Source organism: Plecotus auritus (assembly GCF_963455305.1).
Source record: "Plecotus auritus genome assembly, chromosome: 8".
NCBI lineage: Eukaryota > Metazoa > Chordata > Mammalia > Chiroptera > Vespertilionidae > Plecotus > Plecotus auritus.
The window spans coordinates 111,256,945-111,272,758 of NC_137782.1; the positions used below are offsets into that span (position 1 = coordinate 111,256,945).

General features: G+C 48.4%; 1 protein-coding gene across 2 annotated transcripts in view; it reads right to left on the reverse strand.

Moving 5' to 3' along the window:
• CNNM4 (cyclin and CBS domain divalent metal cation transport mediator 4) overlaps positions 1–15,814 on the reverse strand; it is a 39,120-nt gene that overhangs the window by 4,629 nt on the left and 18,677 nt on the right. The window contains exons 2-6 of one of the 2 annotated variants that reach the window (XM_080685044.1): positions 4,657–4,800; positions 4,204–4,338; positions 3,123–3,292; positions 2,805–2,901; positions 1,260–1,322 (exon numbers count right to left, since the gene is read on the reverse strand). In XM_080685044.1, the coding sequence (XP_080541170.1) occupies positions 1,260–1,322; positions 2,805–2,901; positions 3,123–3,292; positions 4,204–4,338; positions 4,657–4,800 (609 nt within the window). The remainder of the gene's footprint in view (positions 1–1,259; positions 1,323–2,804; positions 2,902–3,122; positions 3,293–4,203; positions 4,339–4,656; positions 4,801–15,814) is intronic. The other variant, XM_080685045.1, reaches the window with a different exon arrangement.

Genomic DNA, 15,814 nt, shown 5'->3' on the forward strand with positions numbered 1-15,814 from the left:
ACATTAATGGGAGCATTTGAGATCTTGCTTCTTGGCAACTGTCATCAGTTTAGTTCAAATAAACTCTTACAAAAACTAAAAAAAACTAAAAACAAAAAAAAACCTTCACATTAATTAATTATTTGCTTTTAATTAATGCTTATTAACATGCCAGAACAGGAAATGAATTTAAAACCAACACAGATTGGTGACATGGCCTATTAAAAATAGAGGTCCTAAAGAAAACTACAACAAAGTATGAAGCATTTGTTCTGAATAATGAAACTATAATGCTTATTAATTTTCTTTTTCCCCCAATAAGCTATGTTACTTTTATGATTAAAACAAAGCAATGTGTATAACAAACATGGAATTTTTAATTTGGTAATTCTACTTATAAAAGAATATTCTAAGGATATAATCTCAAACACCGATGACATTTTTCATAAAGAGGTTTACGTCATGGTATTATTTAGCATATAGACCCCCATGAATATGCATAAGGGGAATAACAAATGAAGGCACATCTGCCTGGTGGACTCTGCTCCCATATTACGTAAAAACATCAGGATTCAAAACTGTATGCATAAACTCCTGGCCATATGTGAAACAAGAAAGTGCAGAAGAGGCAGAGGGAGGCTGGTCAGTGAAGGCCAAATGGCCCATCTGCTCTCATCAGACACCCCCTGCTCAGAGCCATTACTGACTTCCTGCTTCCCATCACAGCCAAAAGTTTGTTGTGTTTAAAAGGGACCTTTAACATTTTTTTGGAAGAGGATCAATAGTAAAGTGTGCTTTGGTGCAGTTTAGAAGAAAAAACCAGATGCAGGAATATAAAGTGGGAAAGAGTTGACTGCAGTGCTAGGCTTCTGGCCTGTGGAGGCTCAGGAGCTGCTCTAGGTTACGCACTGGGCCTGGAGCTCTTAACTTCCTCAGGGCTCACCGGGCCAGGCCAGGGCTGTGGTGACAAGGCCAGCACCTCCCGCCACCATCTGCTGCCTTGGATCACGGGACACAGGGATGCTGCCAGTGAGTAGGAATCAGTCTAGCCAGCACGTGCATACGTGCACGCACACACCTTCTCCAAGACTGAAGAACCTTCAGGAACCCCTTCTAGGACCAGGGCAAAGCCATCCAGTAACTGAGCTCTAGGCCAAGCTGGCTCTCAAGTGTGAACAGGTGGGGAGCCCCAGTGCCTACTGGGACAGGTTAATGCAGCTGTGGTGTGTGGGCTCAGGCGACAGGTGGCAGTGCAATGTTCTCCAGCCATGCCATGTTACCTGGGAGCCAGGAGAGCAGGGAGTTCTGCTTGCCAGGCGGACACCCGACCTGGGATGAAGGCACTGGAGCAAAAGAGGAAAAGGTCAGTGCTGGGTGGGGTCCAGGTCAGGAGGCAGGACATGGAGCCACAGGAATGGGCTGGAGAAGCAGACCCTTGGGCTGTGAGGGGCTCAATGGAAAAGGAGACACAACTTTGACAGGGAGGAGCTCAGGCAGACTCACGAGCCCTGCTCAGAGAAGGGCAGGTGCTGGCAGAGGGGCCCAGAGCTCCCACAGTGAATCCAGAGCCCAGAAGACACCCCTTTCCCTTCCGGCCACTCCAATGGGAACTGAGAGCCTCCAGGTCAAGGGACAGAGTGCAGGACCATGACCCAGGCCCCTGAGGCACTAGGGGCAGAGAGTGCCCGGAGGAAATGTCCCATGACTGAGTAGCCTTCTGAACAAGATTTCCCCAGGCTGGATGCTGAGCAGTCCTCCCAGGGCCGCCAGTCCAAAACCCAGGTCCAGAGCCTGGTTCCTCCTCTCCCCTCCCCTCCCTCACAGGCCGGCTCGTGCTGGGCGGGGGGAGGGCGCGCGGGCGCAGAGCTGTGTCAATAGGCATGGATGCTCTGGCGCCCCCCCACCACGGGGTCCTCTTTGTCAAAGGATAACAACAGGCACAGCCGAGGCTCCTAGAAGCTACAGCACCTGCCTCATCTGTAGCCTGTCCCCAGCACCAAAGTGGACTTCCACTCTCCAGCCCACAGCCACCCAGGCCCCTCTCGTGGTTGGGGTGTGTGTCCCACAATGAGTGAGGAGCTGTGCTGGCCCCTTTGGCAAGGGGCACCTGAGCTACCCAGGACTGGGGAAGCAGAGGGCACTGGGGTGCCCAGAGAGGCCCTTCCTTGGTCTTGCCATAACCTCTCTTGGAGGTTGTCCAGTACCCTCTTTGCCCCAAGTCCCTTTATTCCATCACAACCAACCCTTAACCAAGAGGCAGTGGCTAAGCCATGAGAAATCAAACCTGCTTGTAACCTGCCCTGGCCTGGCTCCCAACCTCAGGCACTTGGGGCGCCTTCACCCCAATCCCTTGGTTGCCCTCTCCCAGGCTTCAAAGGCAAGACTCCACAGCCTCCCTCCACATGCCCACTCTCTCAACTCCCCGCCTGCCGTGATGGCTAGTAAGGGTCACCATGGCCCGTTCTACTCTCAAAGGCCATCGATAGCTTCTTGCTTCCTATCACAGCCATACACCATCGACTTTCTGGAGCTCCCCGACTCATCCTTACTCCCAGTCTTCCTCTCCTCTGGCAGGCAGGCCTCCCACCATCTCAAGACACACTCTCAGCTCCCTCCAGGCCTTTGCTCAGAATCCCACCCACCCCACCCCCTCCTCTGAATCATTGCTCTTCCAGGCCACCTCCTCTAGGCCCAGACCTCACAGGTCTCCCTCTCCTCGAACCGCCGAAGTTATGAGCCATCTAGATGCCAAGGAGCTGGGGACCACTCACTGCCGCTCCCACTCCAGGCTGCTGGAGTGCAGCCAGTGCAGCCCAGCCACTCACCAGGGGGTGACGAGGACAGCGCCATGGTCCCATAGTAGGAGAAGGCACCCGTCTCAAACTTCATGTTCTCCTTCCCAGCCTCCACCTCCACCTTCCCCTGAAAGAACACAGGGTTAGGATTATAGAGTGAGAAGCAAAAAACAACAGCAACAACAAGATGAGGCAAGAGGGAGACATGAGGGGTGATGGCACTGTGAGCTGCTCGGAAGAGGACAGGCAATAGGGAGCACAGGCCCAGAGCAGGTCACACAGTCTCAGGGCAGGAAAGCCCTGCATCCCCACATTTCACAGTGAGGCAAGCAGGTGTGGCAGGCTCACCTGCAGGATGAGGATGAAGTAGTCGGCCGGCTTGTTCCGGGTGTACAGATAGTGGTGCACATAGTATTTGTTGTGCTCGTCAAATTTGAGTTCCTGAATGACGTCTGGGTACTTGAGCAGCCGAAGCAGGATCTTCTCTGATATCAGAGCAGGGCTGAACTGGGGGACTTCTGCAGGGGGGAGGGAGACTGCACATGGGACCAGTCACTGCAGTACAGGGACAACTCCCTCACTGCCAGGCTCTTCCCTTCGGTTCTGAGAAAAGGGAGAGCCCCGGGGACCACACTGGTCAGACTGGTGTCTGTTGGCCTTGAATGTAGCTCCTGCACTACCCGGGCATGATCTCGGGCAAGTTACTTAACCTGTATATCAGTTTGCTCATCTGAAAAATGGGGGTTAAAAACTTCAGAGTGGTTGTGAGGTTAAACAGAATAATACATGTAAAGCACTTAGACACATCCTTGGCATAAGGAAAGTGCTTGGTGAATGTTATCATCATTGACATCATCCATACCCTTGCAGAAAAAATAAAGGAATTACTGAAGTCTGACTGGGATAGGGGGAGGGAGTAGGCAGGTGTCTTTCTAATCCATCGCCCAGGCCTCCAAGGGAGCTGTGAATCAGGGGTGAGAAGAGATATGACATTGATCTACAGGTCAAGTCTGCAGTCAAGTCCAGTACATGAGGCAGAGGGGAGGCGGGAGAGACAAGGACAGAGCTAGATGCAGGCTCCTCAGAGGTGATGAGCCAGGCACGGGCCGTGAGCTGTACCTGGGCAGGCCCACAGCACATGCAAGAGCCTCTTTCTCCCTCCCACTCCACGAGCCTCTATGGGCCTATCTCAGGTCCTTCCGAGGTTTATTTTCAAAACTAACTTGATGCTTTCTAGAAGTCTGAAATAGGGGAAGCAAATCGCAGGGCATGTCCAGGTGGGAGCTGCCTCGCCCCATCCAGAGGCAGCTGGGTTTCCCTGCACCTTGCATCTGTGTAGCCTCATCTCAGGAGGGGAGTAGATAGAGGCTCAGTCCTTCTCCCTCTGTGACTGTCCCACCAACAATGAAGGCCATCCTCTCGCTCTTACCCGTGGACAGAAAGCGGTGAGCAGCCAGGAGTAGCTGAGGTGAAATTTTCACCTTGAGTTCATTGTCAGTATCCTTGAAGGCTGAGAAGTCCCGTTTGTTCTTCTCAGATACCCTTTTCCGGCTTCGGTTGTCAGCTGCAAGAGAGTGAACTGGAGCTGAGCACACTGTCCCCACAGTGGACTCGTGAACACAATGGAACCTGTCCACCAGCTGCCGGCTCTGCCGTCCCTCCCTCCACACAGAACCTGCAGTGTCTGGGCCCAGGCAAGTCCCCAGGCTGATGCTGAGCCACAGAAGCCAAGAGGAACCAAGGCAGCCTCCGGGCCCTGCTCCAAGCAATATGCTCCCAGGTTGTGCTGGCCTGTGTCCCTGCACGGTGGCCTTCCCACCAGGACAGCAGGCGTCAGGCCTGAGCAGGAAAGGGGCTCTGGGCCTGTGGGGGATGGACTCACTGTACATATCTGACTCGTCCAGGATCTCGGACTTGATGATCTCCTCAATGACGTCCTCCAGGGTGACCAGGCCCAAGACTTCGTAGAATGGGTCACCTTCCCCCTCGTTGTTCACCTTCTGCACGATGGCCAGGTGGGACTTACCTGGGGAACAACACAATGAGTCAAACAAGAGCAAAGGGACCAATCATGAGACTCCTCCACCAAAATGTTAACACACCTGAGTCATTAGGGTGGGGTCAGGGGTAGTTTTTTCCCCTTTTCTATATTTCCTGGAGTTTCTTTCTTTTTTTTAAAAAAATTTTTTTTCACGTTATAACATTTTATTATTTTCCCCACACTCATGCCCTCTCCCCACTGTTGTCTGTGTCCATTGGTTAGGCTTATATGCATGCATACAAGTCCTTTGGTTGATCTCTCCTCCTGGAGTTTCTATTGCAAACCGATACTACTTTTATGAAAAGGAAAACCAAAAGTATTTTTTTACTGTCAAGGCATTACGGACCATTGGCTTAAACAGAATGGAAAGGGAAAGGCCCTCCTGGGGAGGGAAAGACCCATATTGACAACTTGTGGACAGAGAAGCCATATGTCATAGGCAGGCAAGTGCCAGCTGGACAAGGGCTCAGAGGGCGCCCACCTTCCCTGGGGCTCCAAGGGCCACTCACTACCTCCCCCAGCTCCTTGGCAGAGCTCCCCTGCAAGTACCCTGGGGCTATGACACTGTCCCAGGCAAAGGCTCTGCATTCCCAAACCATTAACAAATTAGCCCGGTGTAATTGGGCCAGCTGGCACTGTAATTAGAGAAAGGCCACCCTTTCAACCTAAAGCAAGAGAAAGATAGAAAGGGGTTGGGGAAAACCTTCCACAGAAGCTTTGTGGGTGGCTGGGTGCCCTCCTGGGTCCCCACCCTACTCTTGTGCCCCAGAACCCAGTGTGTGACAACAGGAGACCACCCAAAGGGGCCTGGCCCATACTCCGGGTTGAACAAGGTGTGCCCCACACAGGGGGACGCAGATTTGCAGCAGCCTGAGGGAGAAAGCCCTGGGAGAGCTGTGAAGGTCAAGTCAGAGATTCCTCACAGATTCCCCTTCACAAGCCAGTCTTAGGGCCTCACTCTCAGGACGTCCCTATAGACCACGTTCTCCAGATCCTTAGGCCACAGCAAACCCTTCAGAGCTCCTAGGGGCCTCTTAGGGAGAACAGAGATGCCAGTCCTCGCAGCCAGCGTTTGAAAAAACAAATGAAAAGTGCCTGAGTGCACCCATGTGAAGGGGGAGTACTGTCCTGTGAGACATCCTCACACACAGTGCTGCTCATACGGAACTGATTTCCAGCTTGGAGTTGTGGTCAAAACACTTTCAGGATCTTGCTAGACAGACCATGGCTAGACTCGACTAAAGATTTCCCTCTCTTCTAGCGATGAGCCAACGAGAGCAAGTGATCTGCCAGGGCCCTTGAGCAGCAGCCAGCCAGGGCCCAGACCCTGGCCTCTCCACCCGCCAGAGGCTGCCCTGCAGGAGAGCCCTCTAGATAAAGAGTGCTGAGGGCCGGCGCAGCCAGCTTAGACCAGGTCATCAGACAGGAACCAGAGTGAAAGCAGGCAGTTTTTATCACCTCCACGACCGGCATGCTCTAGCAGCCGATGATGCCCAGTGCAGTGGGAGACAGGCAGGCCCTCACAGGGCTCTGGTTGGTGGGCAGGAAAACAGGCACATTTCAGGAGGCCGATTTGGCAGCAGGTCTCAAAACCAAGGTTCCCTTGGCCTCAGAAATTCCACTTGTAGGAACTTATCCTATGGATGTAATATTCATTAAAGCAGAAAGACACAAAAGCCAAGGGGGTCATCAAAACATTTTTTTCTCACAGCCTCAAACCAGAGACAATCTGAATCAATTGCAATGGAGCAGGAGTGCCGGACAGGGGCTACTGTTGCCTGGAGAGAGGCAGCAGGGCCTGCGGGAAGAAATGCGGAACGAAACCCGAGACAGGCCATTAGTGGAAAAGCAAGTGATAGGACTGAATGCATGGTGCCATCTGCCTGCATGGAAATGGGGGTGGAGGGTGGAGGGTGGAGAGGGCCTTGAACTGTCTGGAAGAGGTAACAGTGGTCATCTTTGGGGGCTTTTGAAGTTGGGGGGGGAGGGTTGTATCACTCTATTCACTTCCATATTCTATTTTATGGGCATGTTTCACTTTTATATTTTTTTTGACAAAAATATTAAGGAGAGCCTGGCCGGTGGGGCTCAGTGGTTGAGCGCTGACCTATGAACCAGGAGGTCACGGTTCAATTCCTGGTCAGGGCACATACCCAGGTTGCGGGCTCCATTCCCAACCGATCAATGATTCTCTCTTATTGTTGGTGTTTCTATCTCTCTCTCCCTCTCTCTTCCTCTCTGAAATCGATAAAAATATCTTTAAAAAAATATATATTAAGGAGAAACACAAAATTAAGGGGAACTGGTAAGAGTCTAGGGTAAGCAAGGCACTGCAGCACAAGGAGCCCAGGAATGGGGCGAGTCTCTGAATGCTGCCCAATTAGCAGCACCTGCTTATACCCTAGGAATCAGAGCCCCAGCAGATTGAGCCTCAATAATCTGAGAAAATGTCCCCCCACTGAAACCTCCAATCAACCCATGGTCAAGCGTTGCACGAGGCCTCACCGGGAAAGGCTGGTGGTTCCTCTAAAAGACGGAACTATCCTCCTGTGGGTGAAATGCGTGGATTTCTTGTGCTGGATTGGGGCCACTCTTTGCCTCCCTGCCTGCTTTCTGAGGCTCCTGTCTATGGAACCCACTGGTGTGTGTGGCACCCTCTAGTGGCAGCACCATCAAGATGAATACCTTGTAGATGTGCTGGCCTGGGGCACTGCCCACTCACCCCTGCTCTGCATGCTAAAGAGCCTGGCACACTGGAGCTGACTGTGGCCAGCTGGTTGCGGCCCCACACAAAGGGCTAGTTAGTCACCCTCTGCTGACCCGGCCATGGGACTCTGGGCTGTGTTTGCCTTTTCTAATCTGTCTGCCCTTTCCAAAGTCAGCAATGCCTGCCAGTGGTGGGGGTCTCCTGCTCAGGCTGCAGTCTTTGACCAGGGGCCACTCTCTCCTCCTCCGGCAATCTCCTGGTGTTCTGACCTCAGGCCGGCCCTGTCCTCTTGATTCAGGAGGGCATCTGGTCCCTTGCCTTGTGACTTTAAATAAAAATTATATGTCAAGGTGTCTCAAATACATACTTGCAGCCCAGGCCTCTTCTGTGCCCTCCAGACTCCTACATCCAACTGCTTGCTAACAGCTAGATCCAAGTGGATGTCTAACACCTAGGACTTACTATCAAAACCAAGCCCCTGCTCTTCCTCCCAGCCTCCCCATCTCCCTCTGTCCAACTGATCAGCATGGAGAGAAAAAACTCTGCCTCCTCTATTTCTCTACCCTTATACACCCAACCCTTTCAGCAGACCCATCAGCTCTGCTTGCAAAAAGCACCCGGAACCCAGCCTCCTCTGGCAGCCTGCACTGCCACTGTCCCATTCTGGGCCACAGGCATCTCCTTCTCACCCAGAGGGTGGGAGCAGCCTCTCACCATCTCCCTGCTTCACCCTGAACCTGAGTCCACTCTCAACATGTAGCAAGGAGGACCCCTTACAGGGAAGTCAGGTTGCCTTATGCCTCACTCCACAGAGAAGCCACATTCCTCCGTGGCCAGGTCCCAGACACCCCTCATGCTGACCCCTAACCCATCTCCTACTCCTCTCTCCTGTGTTCCGGTCAGTCTCAGCCTCCTTGCTGTCCCCCCAACACCTAAGGCTGCTCCCTTAACCTGGCCACCCCTCCCTATATATACATCTGCTTCACGCGCCCCACTTTATGTCTCTATTCAAATGTCTCCCTCCTGGTGAGGGCCTCACTGACAACCACCCTCCTCTAGCACCCCAAGCTGGTCATCAGTTTATTACCTAAAATAAATGATATGACATGCTTACTCACTTTACTTATGGTTTATAGCTCCTCTCCTCTTACTAATTTGTGAGTCCATTATAGCAGGGCTTCAGTCATTATTCCCAAAACGCACACTAGTGTTCAGTAAGTGTTCTGTGAATGTTTATGAGGAATGAGTTCGTTCACACAGGGAGGAGGCTAGCAGCGGAAAGATTATTTTGAATTTTAGTAATTAAGAAGTTTCTGTAATTCAGAAATTTCTGTTAACTCATTTACCATCTATACATATATAAAAGCCTAAGCAACCATTATGACCGGTCGACTGAACGACCCAACGCTATAATGTGCACTGACCACCAGGGGGCAAACACTCAGTGCAGGAACTGCCCCCTGGTGGTCAGTGCGTTCCCATAGCCAACCTCACACGGCCGGCCAACCTCCCATGGTCCCTTCCCCTGGACTGGGCTAGACAGCCCCGATCACTGGCCAGGCTGAGGGACCCCACCTGTGCACAATTTCATGCACCAGGCCTCTAGTTTAAAATAAGAGGATCAACTTAGGACTTACATGTTTATGATTTTCATTGTATAAAATTCAATCTAACATAGAATTTTATTTTAATGAGTCTCCTCATCTTATTATTAGTTTCCATTCAACTGGATAACTGGATTTTGGAGGTGGTTGGGATGAGAAATTAAACATGAAATTAAATATAATACATCTACCCCGAAAGCTGAGAATTCCACATTTTTCAAAGCAGTCTTTATTCAAAGAAAAAAGACTGAGGAAATATACCTAAATGTTCATATTTGGCTGACCCATAAAAAATTGCTGACATCCGACAAAATAAGAATCATATGATTTAACCTAAAAGTATACAGAATTAAAAATGGTTTCAGTTTTCTTTTTTATACTTTTCTGAGTAGAAATTCTAAAATTTCCATAATCAATACCATAAATGTTATAATCAGAAAGGGACACATACATTAAAGGAACTGTTAAAAGACTCTCTTGCCCAGTAGGTGTGGTTCAGTGATTGAGTGTCGACCTATGAACCAGGTCACATGCCCAGGTTGCCAACTCGAGCCCCAGCAGGGGGCATGCAGGAGGCAGCCGATCAATGATTCTCTCTCATCACTGATGTTTCTATCTCTCTCTCCCTCCCGCTCTCTGAAATAAATAAAAATATATTAGTTTTTTAAAAAGACTCTCATACTGCTTCCTCTGGGACTTGGGGCTTCCTTAGCCTTTAATTCGAGCATTGCTAAGAACCTGGCTGTGGGAGAGGGGTACCTTGAAGCTGCTGTCCCTTTGTTTCCTCTGGACCACACCTGGCTGCCAGCTTGCCCACCAGCCCTTCGTCACCCACGTTTCCAGCCAGGTCTCCTCCTAGGTCAGAGAACTGCACATGAGGCTTCTAGAAACCCAGAGGTGCCGGGCAGACCAGACAGCAAGCCCAGGCCTTTTCCACTGCCCTCTCTCACCTGGAACAGGTGGAAGGAGTGAGAGAACCCAGACATGCATCCAGGGAAACCCTTCCCCGGCTCAGCCCTGGGTGCCCCAGCTCTTCCTTTCCCAGAACTTGAACGGCTATGTGGCCTGCTTGTGCCATTGGCCGACTGCTGTCCATGTACCCCGAGCAGGCTAAAGCTCGGCCAGGCCTACACTGTGACTTTGCTCCTCTCCATATCTGCTCACCCTCCTCCCACCCCAAGCCAGGAACACAGCAGCTGCTCCGGACTCTTTGCTGGATACACATAGATTGTCTCCAGAAGCCCCAGGAAGCCCAGTTCCCAGCCCCTGCTGTGTCCTCCTCCCTCATAAAAAGCTTTATCTTTTGAAGACCATTAGAAGGACACATCACCAGGTACTGGGTTTCAAAGTCTACCGGAGTCCTGTGAGGGCCTTACTCACCAGCTCTGGCTGCTTCTCTCATGGGTTAGATCCAAAGGCTCCAGATGAGACATGGGTTCCACCACCCAAGACACTGTCATTGGCATCCTCCTTACTGGCCTCCCCAGCATGTCCCACTTCCCACCATCCCAGGTCCCCAGAACTGGCCCTTAGCTCCCAGGCCCTCCCATAGGACCCTCCTTTCTCCTCCCTCCATACTGGCCACAGGCCACAGTAGGATTAAGTGACTATTAATAGTGCTGACCTCAACCAGCAGTAGGAGAGGGCCCAGTCCAGCCAGACGCAGGCAAGGCAGGAGAGGACCCAAGGGGACAAAGCAGTAAGCAAAGAATCCTGCACAGCTCTCCCACCCCACACCCCTAGCTCCCAGATGGGAGGTGATCTCTATAGAGGGCCGTGCTGGAAGGGCATGAGGAAAATGTTCACTCAATAAGAAACTTAAAAGAACACTGAGGAGGTCCTTCATTTTAACATAAATTAATATATATTATCAGACCACAGTGCCTGAAACAGTAGTACTGGAGAAAACAAGGACATTTTTTCTTCAAAATTTGGTAGTATGTGTCAAAATATAAAATGTGCATGATCTGGACTCAGCCAATCTTCCACTTCTAGGAAAAACCTTAATACAAAGGAAGCACCCAGGCCAGTGACTATTAATAGTGCTGACCTCAACCAGCAGTAGGAGAGGGCCCAGTAGATCTACCCAGGAAGATCTGTCCAAGGTAGTTTACAACTGGTACTGCAGCCACTGAAAAAAGAGGCTGCGGCCAGAGATTTAAAGAAATGGTGCTCACCATTTGTATAAAGCAGAAAGTTACAGAATAGAGAGGAGCAATTTATAGTAGTTTTTTATGCTTTGGCTTAATGCATTTCAAAATCAATATGTATTATTTTACTCTTTCCTTTTGTAATCAGAAGAGATAAGAATATCTCATTTTGAGAGGGGGAGAAAAGCAATATAGCTCATTGCTGACTTACTAGAAGAAAATGCAACAAAGCATTTCATACTTTGGGTGGTGGAATAAGTATGACTTTCTCTTTGTAATCATTTTCCATGTTCCCAAAGTTTCTACAATAAATATATTACTCTATTTTTACTTTTTTTTTGTTCTGTTCACCTCCACTGTGCAGTGTGCCATTGGTGGACGCCAGAATGAACTTAATCCTTTCCTTTCTGCTGCTGGACACGATTATTTCCAGTATTTTCCTACTGTTCCTGTTAAGTCCATCGTTTTACCCATGTGAGATGACAATACATTTCAAGAGATATCCAGGTCAAAGGGTTCATGCATTGACAAATCTTTCAGAAGGTTCTCAGTTTACTCTCTCACCAGCACAAATTATATTCGGTGCTTCTTGAGCCATTCCTCAATCCCTAGCATGAGGCTTATAAAATATACAGCAGGCCCTCAATAAGTCAGCCATTCAATAAATACCACCAATGAAAAGATTGTATTATAAACTGGTTATGTTTTTAAAGAAAAGAAATAAAAATGGAAGGCAAGACCAAGACAAAAAAGAGTAGAGCAAAAATGGGAGAGAAGGTGATAGGAGGGTAGCAACATGGAAAGGAAAAATGGATAAACAAACATGGCCAGAACAGATAGGGGTCCATAGGGAAAAGGATTCCTAGAGACTTCCCGGGAGACTTGCCCCACCATTCTGAGCCAGACACCTCCTATGCACACGTAAGAGAGAACTGCCATCCGAAACCTTTTATTTTATTTTTTTTAAAATATATTTTATTGATTTTTTACAGAGAGGAAGGGAGAGGGATAGAGAGTTAGAAACATCGATGAGAGAGAAACATTGATCAGCTGCCTCCTGCACACCTCGCACTGGAGATGTGCCCGCAACCAAGTTACATGCCCTTGACCGGAATCGAATCCGGGACCCTTCAGTCTGCAGGCTGACGCTCTATCCACTGAGCCAAACCGGTTTCGGCCCATCCGAAACCTTTTAGAATAGGGTCTCCGAAGGGGGACTCATCCAACATAAATAAGCAATTTTACCTTTTGTTTATACATAGGCTGACCAAGACCCCGGCAGGGAAATCCCAGGAATAAAGCAAGCACAAAGGCCCGAGGCCACCCTCTCCACTCCTGCCAGCCCTGTCAATCAGCGTGGGGGGAAGCAGTAACCATAGAGTCAGGGCTGAGGGATTGGCCAAAATAATTCAAAATTATTAAGAAAACTATTTGAGCCCAGCCGGAGTGGCTCAGTGGTTAAGTGTCAACCTATATGAACCAGGAGGTCACGGTTCGATACCTGATCAGGGTACATGCCCAGATTGCAGGCTCAGTCCCCAGTGGGGGACGTGCAGGAGACAGCAGATCAATGATTCTCTCTCATCATTGATGTTCCTATCTCTCTCTTTCTCTCCTCTCTGAAATCAATAAAACTATATATTTAAAAAAGAAAACTATTTGAAAGACAGGCTTACAGTCACTGTCGGTACTGACAAATCCCATCATAAGAATATTTTGTTCCTTGTAAAAGGATATAAAGTATGTGCTAGAGATAATATGAATAGTAACTAATAGCAAGACATCTAAAAATATGGTTATGCTCTAGCCCGTTTGGCTCAGTGGATAGAGCGTCGGCCTGTGGACTGAAGGGTTCAAGGTTCAATTCCGATCAAGGGCACAAGCCCGAGTTGCAGGCTTGATCCTCAGTAGAGGGCATGCAGAAGGCAGCCAATCAATGATTCTCTCTCGTTGATGTTTCTATCTCTCTCTCCCTCTCCCTTCCTCTCTGAAATCAATAAAAATTAAAAAATAAATTAAAAAATAATAAAAATATATTTTAAAAAATAAATAAAAATTATGGTTATTTCCCTGGCCAGTGTGGTTGATCATTGTTCTTTGCACCAAAAAGTTAGGGCACATATCCAGGTTGCTGGCTCAATTCCAGATTGGGGTGCATGCTAGAGGCAACTGATCAATGTTTCTCTCTCCTCCTCTCCCTTTCTCTCTCTCTAAAAGATAAAAAAACATATTTTTTAAAAATTAAGGTTATTTCATCTTTACCTCTTTAAAAATGTGTTTATTTCATAATACATGTATTAGAAAATAGTACATGTATAGAACTATTGAGTGAATGGAGGTACAAATTTTAAAAATGTCTTTAACAAGGTGTATGATCACAAAAGCCTGGCGAGTTCCCTTCACAACAGCCCTGTAAAAATGGCCAGACCTAAGCTGTCTCTTTTCCCAGTAGACACTTGGGTGTCTCCCTCAAGGCGCACCTCCTCCCAACTACAGAGCAGTTGGGGTGAACAAGGGGTGAGCATATTGTGGTGAGCAGGGCTCAGGTGCTGCCCGGTTGCCTCAAGTATGATTGACCCCACTCTTCACAGGAGGAAACTGAGGCCCAGAGAAGTCCTGTCCAGGACCAACCAAGGAGGGGTAAACAAGCTGGGATTCAGAAATGGAACTTCTCTAAATAGCTTTCTTTTCTTTTTTTAAAATATATTTTATTGATTTTTTACAGAGAGGAAGGGAAAGGGATAGAGAGGTAGAAACATCAATGAGAGAGAAACATCAATCAACTGCCTCCTGCACACCTCCCACTGGGTATGTGCCCGCAACCAAGGTACATGCCCTTGACCGGAATCGAACCTGGGACCCTTCAGTCCGCAGGCCGATGTTCTATCCACTGAGCCAAACCAGTGAGGGCTAAAAAGCTTTCTTTTAGCCAGAATGCCCAGACCATAAAGCTGTTGACAGATGGATGTCAGGAGACCCTAAGGCTGGTCTCTCACCCCAGGACAAGTTTCATGACTTTGATTTTTCACGTAGCCAGTAGTCTCTGGCTTTTTTATCCTTTTATTATGGAAAATATCAAGTATATAGAAAAGGGAGGAAATAATATAATTATACCCTCAGGGCCCTTCTCCTAACTTCAACTAACTCCCCTGGCCAATCTGGTTTCCTCTTTTCTCCCACCCACTCCACTGGCTTATTTTGAAGCAAATCCCAGATTTTATCTGTGAACATCTAACAATTTTACAAGCATTTTATAGTAAGTAAAGACTCTTAAAAGCAAAACCACAACACTATTACCACATACAGAAATTCCTTAAGAGCAATAACATCAATAGTGCTTTTTGTTGTTGTTTTAAATCTATTTTTTATTTTTATATTTTGTTAATCCTCACCAGAGGACAGTTTTTCCATTACTTTTCAGAGAGAGTGGAAGGCAAGGAGGGAGGGGGAGAGGGAGAGAGAGAGAAACATTGATGTATGATATGAGACACACACATAGATTGCTTGCCTCCTGTGTGCACCCCAATGAGGCATGGGTTAGATTCCAGACATGCCCTTGACTGGAATCTAACCCACGACCCTTCTGTGGATAGGGCCAACACTCTTAACCACTGAGAAACATGGTCCAGGGCTCAATAGTGTTTTAATTTCCCCAATTTTATGATTTTTTTTTCTTATACTGGTAATAAAAGTAGAAAGAAGGAAATTAAAATCATATAATTCGGCCTTCCAAAGATAACTACTGTTAACTGAGTATTTTCTTCGTTCTTAAAAATTAATACATAAAATATTACAATATACACTGAGTGGCCAGATTATTATGATCTCTGAACGCATAATAATCTGGCCACTCAGTGTATATCCTATATAATAAAAGGCTAATATGCAAATTGTCCCCTCGACCAGGAGTTCAACCAGCAGGCAGGCCGGCCAACCGCCCATGTCCCCTCCCCCTGGCCAGGATAGCTGGACCCCACCCATACACGAATTCATGCACCAGGCCTCTAATACAGAGGTGGGCAAACTTTTTGACTCGAGGGCCACAATGGGTTCTTAAACTGGACCGGAGGGCCGGAACAAAAGCATGGATGGAGTGTTTGTGTGAACTAATATAAATTCAAAGTAAAGGAGCGGAGGGGAGAGCAAGAGAACCCTCCGCTCTTTCAGCTCCGCGGGCTGGACAGAACAGCCGAACAGGCCGGATCCGGCCCGCGGGCCGTAGTTTGCCCACGGCTGCTCTAATATATATATACTGAGTGGCCAGATTATTATGCATTCAGAGATCATAATAATCTGGCCACTCAGTGTATATTTCACCATAAACTGGATCATCGTGTATATAGTTTAGTACCCCACTTTTTAAATACTTTACATTCTTTTCTTTTCCCATGCCATAAAAATATTTTTTAAAAATAATGGCTTTGCCCCACCAGTGTGGCTTGGCAGTTGAATGTTGACCCAAGAACCTGGAGATCATGGTTTGATTCCCAGTCAGGGCAAATGCCTAGGTTGCAGGCTTGATCCCCAGTAGGGGGCGT